Source organism: Adiantum capillus-veneris, chromosome 27 (assembly GCF_014529385.1).
Source record: "Adiantum capillus-veneris isolate H3 chromosome 27, ASM1452938v2, whole genome shotgun sequence".
NCBI classification, from domain to species: Eukaryota; Viridiplantae; Streptophyta; class Polypodiopsida; order Polypodiales; family Pteridaceae; genus Adiantum; species Adiantum capillus-veneris.
The window spans coordinates 83,319,750-83,332,800 of NC_140957.1; the positions used below are offsets into that span (position 1 = coordinate 83,319,750).

At 45.6% G+C, this 13,051-nt stretch overlaps 1 protein-coding gene across 2 annotated transcripts in view; it reads right to left on the reverse strand.

The window, feature by feature from the left end:
* The window catches only part of LOC147422285 (GTP binding protein), an 80,414-nt gene extending 68,270 nt beyond the window's left edge, over nucleotides 1-12,144 (reverse strand). Inside the window, exons 1-8 of one of the 2 annotated variants that reach the window (XM_086502700.1) lie at nucleotides 11,958-12,142; nucleotides 11,653-11,820; nucleotides 8,703-8,826; nucleotides 7,950-8,041; nucleotides 6,954-7,052; nucleotides 6,693-6,806; nucleotides 6,547-6,611; nucleotides 6,248-6,364 (exon numbers count right to left, since the gene is read on the reverse strand). In XM_086502700.1, coding sequence (XP_086358826.1) covers nucleotides 6,248-6,364; nucleotides 6,547-6,611; nucleotides 6,693-6,806; nucleotides 6,954-7,052; nucleotides 7,950-8,041; nucleotides 8,703-8,826; nucleotides 11,653-11,820; nucleotides 11,958-12,044 — 866 coding nt within the window. In that variant the 5' untranslated portion in view covers nucleotides 12,045-12,142. Of the gene's footprint in view, nucleotides 1-6,247; nucleotides 6,365-6,546; nucleotides 6,612-6,692; nucleotides 6,807-6,953; nucleotides 7,053-7,949; nucleotides 8,042-8,702; nucleotides 8,827-11,652; nucleotides 11,821-11,957 lie in introns of both variants that reach the window. The other variant, XM_086502701.1, reaches the window with a different exon arrangement.
* Nucleotides 12,145-13,051: the final 907 nt, after the last annotated feature.

Below are 13,051 nucleotides of genomic sequence, written 5' to 3' on the forward strand. Positions count from 1 at the left end.
GTGCGCCCGCAGGGAAGAGTCAAGCTCGGGTAAGAGAAAATCCTTCTCTAACACGGATTGCAAGCTAAAGAAAGACCTCAAGAACCTCAAGAACTCAAGAACCTCAAGGACTCAAGAACCTCAAGAACCCAAGAACCACAAGAACCCAAGTTCCTCGTGAACTTAAGTACCCAAGAACTCAGTGTATGGTCATCACCCGAAGCGGAATGGATACTTCGCGTGAAGGTGATGAGCATGGAGGTGGCGAAGAAGAATTTTCCCCACCAGGAGGTTTTTCCAACCCTCCCCCTTCCCCATCTACGCCAAGGGTTGCACCAAATCCTATTGAGGCTTTGGTCAAGACGATGATGGACGTGATGTTACAACAAGAAGTGCAATGCGCCGCCTTGGAGCGCGAGCGCGAAGAAAGAAAGGAAGCCTTGGATCGCGAGCGTAAGCAAGCACGCTTGGCGGCCGAGGAAAGAAAGGCAGCCTTGGATCGCGAGCGTGAGCAAGCGCGCTTGGCGGCCAAGGAAAGAAAGGCAATCTTGGATCGCAAGCGCAAAGAAAGAAAGGCAATCTTGGATAGCGAGTGCGAAGAAGGAAAGGCAGAATTGGATCGCGAGCGCGAATAAAGACGGTTAGCCTTGGAGCATGAGCACGAGCAAGCGCGCTTGGCGGCCAAAGACAAACAAGCGGCCTTGGAGTTAGAGTGTGAGGCATCAGAGAGACCAACGCATGCAAGAGTTGGTCCTATAGGTACTTACCTCGAAACCCGAGCCGATCAAAGATGTTGGTAGTTCATCAAGTAGCACAAGCAGAGACTTGGGACTCCAACAACCCAGTCACAGAGAAGATCACATTCAGTAAGTATGACAGTAAGATGGATGCTACTATTATTCACTCTTTGTTGCATCAATTTAATGCTTACTTTGCGACAACTAAGAAGACAGAAAATAGCAAGGTTTTGACGGCAACCATGTATCTTGCCGGTGATGCCATCAATTGGTACCACGCATGGCAAGAGGCACAGTTGACCGTGCACCTAGAGGAAGCCGAATCTCGGACTGTGTAAGAGTCAGAGAGGGCGCATCCAATGAGTACTGGAAGGAAGGCAATCTGTCTATGTTGAACCCATGCGCCTGAAACCATGATGTCATCTCCCCATACCAGCATGTTGTATCTCCCTGCATGGCTAACTATCGAGAGGACTCAAGTGCAAGGCGTGCATATCTGTCTCTAGGAAGTTCCCACATGCGGTGTATGAAAGAGACAGATCTGGTGAGCGCCTCAACTACCAGTGGGGGGGCAGCTAGCTCTGCTCGTACAATAGCACGTGGTAATGAAGCCTTGGCTCTAATGAGCTGCGAGATCATAGAGACCAGAGGCTTCTCCATGTCCCCCAATCCATCACTGCGGCCTGTCCTCCCGTGATGATCCAGTGAAGGTCCCCAAATCTCAGCTCCGTAAAGCAATGCAGAAGCCACCAAAGTGTCAAAGAGCCATAGCTTCGTCCGAGGCTCCTGAAACTGAACCTGTGAACACATCCTTTCCAATACCCAATGCTGCATGGGCTTTGGAGTCTGGTCAATCTAGTCTCTGCTGCCCTCCTCAATGAAAATGCTGGCCCACTAAAAACCACTCCAAGGTAACTGTAAGCATCTGTATACTCCACCTTCTCCTGGCCGTATGTGAAGGCAGGCGCTGACCTCCTGATCCACTGTGGGGTGGTATTAAATACCATGACCTTGGTTTTACCAAGGTTGACGGACAAACCACTTTCCTGGGCAAACCTATGCAAAGCATCCAAGTGACGTGCATCCCCTCCGGAGAGTCGGAGATCAACACAATATCATCAGCATATAACAATAGTGGAATCCGTGTCCCTGTCAGCTGTGCACCTCTATCAACATCTCTCTCAATGTAGTCAGAAACCTCATCTACATACATACCAAATAGAGTAGGAGAGAGCGGGCAGCCCTGCTTCACCCCAATAGTGGAGTAAACCGGTGTGGATAGACCCTCTGGGGTGCGTACATGCCCCACTACTAACCTGTATAATGCCATGACCCCCCAAATGAGCTTTGTGGGTACTCCCATCTGCTGTAATCTGCGCATCAATCTAGCTCTGGGCACTGTGTCAAATGCTTTGCGGAAATCCACAAAGCTACAATAGAATCGTCTCCCACGCGATCTGCCCTCCTCAATGATGGCTCTGAGTGTCAAGATATGGTCATGAGTAGAAATGACCCCTGCATGCCCGGCTACGCATATCCCCTCCCTCTCTGCCCATCTACTCAGCTGCTGCTCAAGAATAGATGCGTACAACCGTGCCAATGTGTGTCCAATCATGATAGTGCGATAGTTCCCACGCTCCATAGGGTCTCCCGACTTGAAGATAGGTACAATAGTAGATAGGCTCTAAGTATCAGGCAAGCCCTCACACATGGCACGATTAAACATAACTGCTAGAAGCTCTGCTAGTAAATCTCTGGCATGCGTGAAATGCTCGGCCACTAAGCCATCATGATCATATGCTCTCCCAGTCCTCATCCTCTCAATGGCCTTCCTCACCATCTCAGCAGTGAAAAAAGCACATGTGTGTGGGCATGGATCCGGGGCGGAGGGGGGGAGGGAAGGGGGGGCTGCTCAGGAACTGTGTACAGAGATGATGCATACTGGCCCCAAGCCTTTGTAGAAGTGATGGCAGGGGGGGAGGGGGGGGAGTGCTCATGAAAGAGCCTCCATGCTTCACGTGAGTCCTGACTCAAGAATAGCTGGTATAGATCCTACTCTAGGCGAGCCAAAAATGCACTCTTCTTCTGTCGCACTAGGCGTCGGAAGTCAATCTATGACTGCCTGTGAGTGATGTCCCCCAAAAGCACCTCCGTCTGAAGTCTAGCTCTAGTGTCCCGGCATTCCTCATCATACCAACTATTCTGGGGCATGCTCCCCGAACGGCGTCTCTGCTCAAGCTGGGTATGTGGGTATGCCTCTGCTGCTCCATCATGTAGTGTCTGTGTCAATATAGTAGTAAGCTTCTCCAGAGGTCGCCCTGGCTCCTCTGTGCACAGGCGTCTGTAGATCCCATCTATGTATACAGAGTCCGTCTCCCGCGTGAAGGTGTAGCGGGTAGGGGCTGCTACCTGTAGCCTGTGTGCTACACTAAACTGAAAAAGAAATGGTCAGCGACACAAGAGCATGATCCACTACCACACTAACAGGTCTGGGTCCAACCGTGAGGTCCAAGATACTAGAGATGAGGCTCGGCTGTGCCATGACATAATCCACTGTGCTGGCTCCATGTCTGTGTGGAAAGCATGTAAAACCCCCCGCAACGGGAAATCTCTGTAGGCCATTCAAGATGGCCAATCCATGTGCAGTCCCCATGTCTATCAAGTGTCGTCCATACTTGGTGTGTTCTCCATCCTGTGATAATCTGGATAGGCCCGTCTCTGCAACATCCAACTCTCTCAGCATCTCCTCTGAAATATCATAAAATACTGTCTGATGATGGGCAATCCTAGCATTGAAATCCCCTAGAATGATGATGTCACCATCTCTAGAGAACTCCCATATGTCATCATCCAGAATAGAGAAGGGGGACTGTCCTCTGGGTGGTGCATAAACTGACATACTCGGGGGAAAGTAGCAAATAGCAATGTAAAGATACCTGCCAATCTCTGCTCTCAATCTCACCCACATGTACCTAGCTTGCTCATCCCTACGGGCTATATGTATCAATGGCTGCAACTCCTCCCTGAATAACACTACCACTCCTCCTGAGCCCCGCCCTCCGTGCTCTGATCGTGTCTCCTATCTACAGGCTGTCTCCCATCTATATCCACTAATGTGAGGCATAGATTGCCCCAGGGCCTGATGTGTCTCAGAGTAGAAGATGATGTCTCTTCCCGTAAAACTATCCTCAAAAGCACCCACATCAAGGCGCATAGATCCATTACAATTCCACGTGGCAACTTTGAGTGTGGTCCCATAGGTTTCGCACCGTCATGTGGAGCGCCGGTCTACAATCACCACCCGGCCATCTTTGTAGAAGGCCGTCTTTCCCTTCTCCCTTGCCGCTTGAATCTCTGGCATTACCTCTCTCATATGCGCAAGCTGTGAGAGTGAGGTCATCTCCAAGGAATATGCCCGTTTTCTTTAGTGTAGGGCGCTTCTTCAAGAAGTCCTTCTTTGCCTCCATGGATGGGAAACGGATGATTAAAGCTCTCTCCCCATTGCCTTGTGTCTTCTTCCCTACCCTCCATGCCTTTGTATGAGTAGCATCACTCCCATCATGCGGAGAAGTTCTTCGACTTCCCCTTCCACATCATCTCGGTCTTTTAGACCGGTTACTCTTATATACAAGGCTCTAGTTTTCCTTCGCTGCTCTTCTTCTAGAGTCATGCTGATGATTGTAGGAGTGGGGACGGATGTGGTTTCTTTCCCTTTCCCTTTCTTAGCGACTTCTATCCATTTCTCTGCCTCATCCGCCTTCTTCTGCGTCTTCGTGATCACATCTATCCACAAAGACGCCTTTACCACCTTCTGTTTCTCCTCCTCTGTGATCATCCGTACCTGCTCCTTGATGACCTTGATCTCGTCTATCACCGAGGGCTGAAATTCCCCTTCTTCCCGTCCACTGCTTACTCTATCCGCAAGCTCTCGCTTGAGGGCTGTGACCTCTTCTCTAAGTGCTTGTGAATCCGCCTTAAATGCTTGTAGCTCTGCGTGCAAGTTCTCTTTCTCCTTCTTCCATTGCACGCCTTCATTGAGAAACCTTTGAAGAAGGTTGGCCTTCCCTTTCCACCATCCCTCCGTCTCTGCTTTCCATTCTTTCATCTCCCTTTCCATTTGTGTTATCCGCTTGTTTGTAAGCACAAAGGTTGCCTTCGTATGGGGCTTACATATTGGCAAAATGATCATGGCCTCCACTGGCGAAGCGCTCATGGCCTCCATTGGCGATGCGGGTATAGCTCAATGCTGTGGCTCGGCTGAGTCCATGCGGATAGGGCACACTAGAAACCAATCCAAAAACAAGGATAGGCGAGCGAGGGTATATCCTCCTCAGCTCGGCGAGCCCAACACGGCTTACAATACAAAATGGTGAGAGAGAGCAGTACACACAGTGCACAGTGTGCCTACATAGAAATGCAAGTGCATATAAATGATACTCAGGCTAAAAGATAATTGATTGAGAATAAAAAGTGACATGCAGATTTTTTAAAAGTTAAGAAAAGCTGTTTCTCCCAAAATAAACCGGTGGGAAACTGCCAGTCTGTTTCTTCAGAGAAATGGCATTTCATCTTACTATGCACATCGACACGAGGGTGATTCCTAATATATCAGAGATACACACCACAAACACCTCCATGAGAGATAACAGGGAGGACTGCTAACCCTGCAGAGACCATACAATTCCTTACAAAGGGCTCCCCTATGCATATCAGCCCACCCCCCCCCCCCAACCCAACCCAACCCAACCCAAAAAAGCCCCCCTTACCATAGGATGGAGCTGACTAGGTTTGAATTTCATGCTGTGCAGTGTGTACTCTTGCAGTGTGTACTCTCCCAGGCAGATAGTTAAGCATTGAGCCTCATTGTGAGTAGAGCCCCATCTAGCCCTCGCGTACCCTCCCTTCCAGTCTCTGACACAGCTACATCACAGCTGAGACTCTTCTTTTATATTTGTATCTTATGACATCTACATAACACAAACACCTTGTACATGGTTGTGTGTCAAAGGCCAGTTCTGATACAGTAAGAAAATATTTCTCTGTTTCTTTCTCTCATGTTTGCTGCTAGCCAAAGCGCCACGTAAGCCCCCATACTTCCCATTTCATCACTTGCATTTTCTGGTAGTCCACATCTGCATTTTTGCAGCAATCCGCACAGCTTAGGCAGCCAGGTAATGCGTGTGTCTAGTATCCGGCTTAGTTTTCTTTCAATGTGCGTGTCTAGTATCCAGCCAAGTTAGGGGCTGGAAATCAGGCCAGATCATCAGCCTTAAATTGCAATCCCAAAAGCCTACAAAGTACAAGCCAAGGTAATACATCCCACGAGCTACATGTTGTTGTGCATAATACTAATTCCTGTGAATAATTAAATAGAGCACAATTCCAAAAGAAGAAGTTGCCAAGCTTACATTGCAGCAACACCGTCCTCCTATAAGCATCTATTGGTTAAAAAAAGTGAAGGTATGTTTATGTTGGTGAGAAATAATAGACTGCACCAAGACATTTCTTCGCAACATAAATGATAGCCTTACCTCTGCAACTGGTTTTGCTTGCAATAAACAGCAGCCTCGTCTTCAGGCATGTCTACCAGATTCTTCTCAAAAACTCCACTGAAGGGAATAATTGGCTCAGCACCATGTTCCTGCACCCTGCAAAACTAATTCTACTCATGAGAGAACATACCATTATCCAAAGACCTCCAAAATGCTAGAAGACAGTATGCCTTTAGATACTTTAGATACCGACTTACACCCTCTCTACATCCCAATTCTTTTCAAAGTATCATAAAACCAAAGTGCAGAACATGCTGTTGTTCAAGCAAAACTATTACCAGCCATGTATCTTCGGGAGCCATTTGTTTTTCTTTCTTTGATAGTCTTTCTCTGTCATGTTCACCTACTTTGTGCGAAAATTGAGAACATAAGAAAAAAAATTATTAAGATATAAACTTTACACTGTTAGAATGACAATACTGACCAAGTATACTACAGGTTTAGAAGATAGCAACTGAAAAGTGTTAAGGAATTCTATCTCAGCTGTTTTCCAGTCTCCTAGTCTCACATCATGCCCATCTTTCAGCATTTCTTCAACCTAGAAACAACGCAAGTTCAAGAAGATAAGATCAGGAATTCTTTCCCTTTTTAGAACAGAGGGGGGTTTGTAGGTTTTTTTTTTTCCCCCTTTGGGCGGGGGGGGGGGGGGGGGCACAATTGTGCTTCCCATGATGATGATGCAAACCTTCTTGCAACATTCAAGCTCAAGCTTCAGCTGTTTGTCATTACTACGCTTCAAAGCCTTTTCTACATCCTCTATCCTTCTTGCAATGAACTCCAAGTCCTGCCAATTAAAAAAGAGCCGTACTGTGCACATTCACTATGCTCATTGCACAGAAGCTAAAACAAAAGGAGAACACAAAATGATGGAGAATAATAGCTAATATAAAAATTGATGTTAAGAAATTCCTGTCTGGAAGTAAAACTTCCAGAACGACGAGAACAAAAACGATTGCAAATCCAGCATCCTAGAGCTGTTGCTGTTCAGCACCAATTTTGTAATAAGATTGATGGTTCATTCCTCCCGCCACAAAATTTACAAATAAAAATGTGTTTGAACCTTGACAACCAGAATTGGAAGGTCTTCTACTGATTCAAGAATTCGAAAAGTTTGAAGGGAGTTCGCTAGTGAGCATAAGCTAATCATTTTATGTGAATGCCGCATCTTTCTTTATCTCATGCAGCCGAGCCTAGCATGATGAAAAGGCACACCCTGGCCACACCCTTTCTTTTAAGAAACGATACCTGCTTTTGTGAAGCAACTTTCAGATCTTTGAACACTGACAATCAGGATCAGAAGGACTTCTCCTGATTCACGCATTCAAAGACTAGGTAAGGGGCTTTGCTTGTGAGCATGGGCGAATTATTTTCGGTTGAGATTCCATCTGCCCTTTATCTCGTGCAGTTGAACCGAGAATGACGAAGAGGCGCACCTTTTCTATTCTTAAAATATAACTACTTTCAAGAAGAAAGCATCTGGGTCTTATAAAGTCCTAAGATTCAGAGTACAATGAGGACACCAAATCGTGAAACTCATCATATATTCTCCAAGATATAAAACCAGCCAAATGGTCCTTTAGAAGGAATGTGTTGCCAAAACACAGAATCATCCCCTGACATCTACTAACCAGTGGTCGCTGCTGCCTGAATTGAGCTGTCACACTCGGAATAGAGTTCTTACCTTCAACCGCAATTCATTTGTTATAATCTCCAGGTCTCTTACTGGATCAATCGAGTCCTCCACGTGAGTTACCTCAGGATCGTCAAAAGCTCCTGCACATAAAATGTAAGACACAGATTACTCAGACAAGATGTCTCTGCAGATGCACAGTGAAAGAGAGGAAGACAGAGGGCCGCGCGGGGGGGGGGGGGGGGGGGGGGGGGGGGGGGGGGGGGGGGGGGAATGGATGGGTGAATGATGGGGTCTTGCTGATGGATGGATTTACCTCTCTCCCTACTATCAAGCCTCTCTCCGGCTTCCGATTGCCGTCAAAACTGATATGAGAGTGCACAGGTAGCCTCTCTCTCAACTTTCCTCATGTCTTCCATAATCCCTCGCTACCACTTATTTACAAGCACAGTGCAGTTTACACAGCAGTATAAAGCCACCATGCTCTCATCCCACAAGTCATTACACATTTCCTCGTATGATCATACACGGCACTCTTTAAAACTTCCCTAACCTCATAAAATGCCCATGCGAGTATATTCATTGCTATTGAGCTAATCCGATCCAATTTAACATGCTAATCATATTCCATATAATCAAAATCAAATATTGGCATGCTTTGGTGGGAAATCACACATGAGGGTCATGCATATGATCAAATGGTCAGTGATCAACTAGAAGTTTGCCAAAAATCATGTTAACAACCATAAGATGCTCAAATGCTTACAGCAACTAGATATGATTCAGCATTGGGATGCAACTTACTCAATACATGAAAAATGCCATCTACAGCTCGGATATGTGATAAAAAGTTGTTCCCTAGACCTTGTCCTTCATGGGCACCTTGCACCAAACCCGCAATATCATGTACCTCCAAATATGCAGAGACCTACATATGAAAAATAAAATATCCATGCCAAACCATAAACAACCATCAAGGGCATACAAGTTAACGATACTTGCAGACAAGAAGTAACATTTTAATAATTATTAACGTTAAACCAAAAACATTTAGCATGAGATGAAAGCTGTAAAAATGTTATATCTACAAACGAGAGCACAAATAAAGCACAATTGAGTTTGTTAATACCATTCCAAGTTGGAATAGCATAAGTTATTACCGTCAAAATTGCGACACGTGGGAAAAAGATCAAAATTCTTCATGTGTACGTGTGGCGGAAGGAGAGAGGAAAGAGACAATGGCACGAGAGAGAAGAGAGACAAATGGACAAAGGCAGGCGAGCCCAATAACTCCACATGGAAAACTCTGTGAATGATGTCAAATACCACAACAAAAGTAAAGTCCTCATCCTAAAACTAATGAAATAGCCAAAGCAAGCCTGAAATGGGCAAAGTGCTGGTACTAACCCTAAATGTGCTTGAAATCCCTCTTCAACAAGTGTACAGGTGGCCAATCCACAACCAAGGGCCACTGCACGTATGATGAGAAGCACGAGGAAAAGCATCTCGAAGGTGAACATAACTCTAACATCCACCCTCAACAAGAAATGTTGAGAAGCTGCAAAGGAAAATGCCAGAATCCTAATAAATCTCAAGAAGAAGAAAAACCCGAAGGAATGAGCACCAAACCCAAAAAACAACGACCCCTAGAGCACCAATGTGATGATTGCCAAGGTTGAGATGACACCGATCAAGTCGCACAAAGAAGCTAATGGAGTGGCTAACTATGGAACAAGACGCACAAAAGTTACAAAGTGTCACGTGCACATCTAGCCCTGTGTGCATGTGGACAAGCTTACTCCTACCTCTAGGGTGGTTTAGGACACTGTCACGTGCACATCTAACCTTATGTGCATGTGGACAAGCTAACTCCTATCTTTAGGGTCTAGGACAACCTAGAAAGTGTTCTGGCACCCTTGTGAGCTTGTACGCAAGACCTGCATGTCCACGCACTTTAGAGTAGTTGCATACCCTCTGATTGCACATGAGCACAGCCAGTGTCTGGTAGGTGCAGGCACTGGCCCATACAATTGCATTAGTACCTAGCCTCTATTGATTGCACATGAGCACAGCCAATGTCTACTAGGTTCACGCACTAGGGAGTGTTCCCATACAGTTGCATTAGTACCTAGCCTAGGTATTTACCTACATGTGAACCACCTCATTGATAAGTGACATTTTTAATATCGTGGGAATTTTAGTTGCATTGCCCGACCCACCCAACTTTAATTCCCTATATAAGTGAGTGACCCTAAGTCAGTACCCTCAGTACCAGTGCCAAGTGTCTGCAATACCTCAGCATCTCTAGCATTTTTGCACCAGATCAGCCCATCAGCACTAGCGTTTTCAGTTTTCAGTTTTCAGTTTTCAGTCATAACCTTGTAAGAAACTGTTGGAATTAGGGTTGCAAGGAGAAAACACAGATCTCGACAAAGCCAATGATGGACAGCAATGGGAGCACTCAATGCGGCGAGGGCATGGCCGAGGAGAGACTCAATGGGCTGTCAAAGTACCGGACCGCATTTGGATGGCTTGCACTTGTAGATCTCCTGCACCTCCGACAAGGAAGGGGCTGAAATTGGAAATGTTGGCTGATCTGCTATGGTTCTACTAGCGCTAGGGCTGAAAATTGCAAATCGCTCACTGATAATGCTGCCAAAAATGCTAGGGCTGATCTGGAGCCAAAAACGCTAGGGCTAGATGCTCTTGCAAAAACGCTAGGTCTGGTCTCTTGCTAGCGCTACTGCAACTGGCGCAAATCGATGGAGGACTTCCCTTTATAGGTGAAACGTGCACGTTATAAACCTCTTAAGGCTTAGCTAGGGAAAAACCTTTGTCAAATTCTTATAAATCAATCATTAGATTCCTCTATCCTAAAACTACATGTATGTCATGCCACATGCACACCTAATGTGACAACATTTGTCAAAACGCTTATACAATCTATTTTTGCAAGAGGGTTTCAAAATTGAAAAACCTCGTCTGTACATGCAGGTCCTACAAATAGGCTCACAAAATTGCCGGTTATAATCTCCTAGGATTCTAGACACTCCTATCTAGGGATAGGTTCTGAAAGTCGATGAAGCATGTCTATGTAGCACATAGAGCCATGTGCACGTGATATAGACCTACAATGTACTGCTCAATCTGTTCTGCAAAAGTAATGTCTGGAAAGGTGGAGATTGGTAGATAAGCGTCCCAAAATCTTTGGTTGTGAGTTCGAAGAGCATCCAAGGGATACATCTAGAGGCCAGACCAAGCTGCAATTATGTCTACTTCAAAGGTCTCATCAAGGAAGCTGGAGTAGAAAGCAAGCTTAAGCCTTAAAGTCATGCCAGATTTTCAAACTGTTAGGTTTCTTTGTTAGGGCAGCCCACCATGTCAAGGCACTATCTTTGAGTAAAGAGGTTACTTGTAGCAAAATCATCATCACCTATAAGGTGATGCATTCCACACTTCTCTTATCTAGAAACTCAAACAAAATTCCATCAATGACTTCACCATTTAAAGTCTCCACTTGGTTTCCAAAAAACTTTTGGTCATTGCCTACTAGGTCTTATCTTGTGATTGAGCACCTCTTCATGGAAAGATTGGTATCTATACACAAAATGAGTTGAAATATCAAAAGACCACCACTGATAATGTTTCACTTCTGAACTGCAACATGCACACGTGAATAGACATTTTTCTAAACACTCCAATAAATGTGAACCAACTTTCAAGGTCGACTTGAAAAAAAAAAGTAAGGCAATACCTCACTCTTGGGTTTGTTCAACTGCACAAGCCAGTCGAAACGCTCATCGGGAACATTGACTCGTGCTTCGTTCGGCTCAATGGTACAAAATGGATAGTTCTCTGCCGGTATTGAAAGCTTGGTGAGTGTGTTGAAGAGGGTAGATTTGCCAACATTGGGCAATCCCACCTGTATAAGAAAGAAAGTGAAACAGCAAAGCACATCTAGGTGTGTGTTGTGAGGAGTAAATGGTTTTTAAGCATCAATCAATCACACTCTCTCTCTCTCTCTCTCTCTCTCTCTCTCTCTCTCTCTCTCTCTCTTACAATGCCAATTTTGAGATGGGATGTGAAGCGACCCAAAATAGGGCGCTCAGGATGCGCTTCCTTGCCCTTAGCTGCCTTGGGCGGCATGGTCAGATGCTGGGCTGTCTTCGTTCCCTGTGTGTGTTGATTAAAGGAGAGCGACTAGTGCGTGCAGTAGCGTAGCAGCCGCGAAAAGGGTTTATTGCAGCGGAGAGCAAAATTGTTAAATATGCCCAATAGTTTTACTTTTTCCCCACAACCATTGAACATGTAGCAAGCAAGCTACTTTGTTAACTGCATCGAGCTGAATTTGAGCAAATTAGGTCTCCCCAATCTCGGAAAATTAAAAATCCTTTAAAAACATCTCGAGTGCATAAGGAAGGGTGAGTTTAGGGAATGAAAAAACCATGGAGGTGGAACCTTCGTTGATGCGGGGCGGAGGTCGTGCAAGCAGAAGGCGGAAGAGGCAAGGGCGAGAGGGATGTGTGTGTGTGTGTTGGGGGGGGGGGGGGGGGGAGGATATGTCGTGCAAGTAGGAGGCCGTGAGGACATCAGTGGCGATATCATTTTTTATTTTTAATAAAGGGTGCTCACTCTGGGAGATTAATGCTTTGGCCTTTGTGGTGTAGGGCGGTGAAGGCAAGTCTTCTCTCTGCTACACGCAAGATCAAGCCCTCCTTTTCGAGATGCAAAGCCCCTTACCCTTGGCAAGGGTGATTCCTAGAAACTAACAAATATAAATAGAGAGGAGCAAGTAGAGCGAGAAGTGTGAATTGCAAGGTAGAAACATAGAGATTTTATCAAAGTATGTGAGATTTTTTTACTTGAAAGTGTGTTTGGAGTCGCGATCATCATGTTTCAGAGGTGTACCTTGCAAAAAACCGCAAGAATGGTTAGAGCTTTGTCAAACTCAATGTTTTCAATCATACAAGATGTCAATATTATCTATCCTTTGTTGTTCTATTTGTATGTTTCAAAAAAAAAACATGCAAGTTTCCTTGCATCGAAGAGTTTGCATAGTCCTCCCCAAGTTATCATAACACGTGGAACCGTCTCATTCCCACGGCAACATGTAGTCATCATTGCGTCCATTCACTGCGCTCTTAGTGTCACAG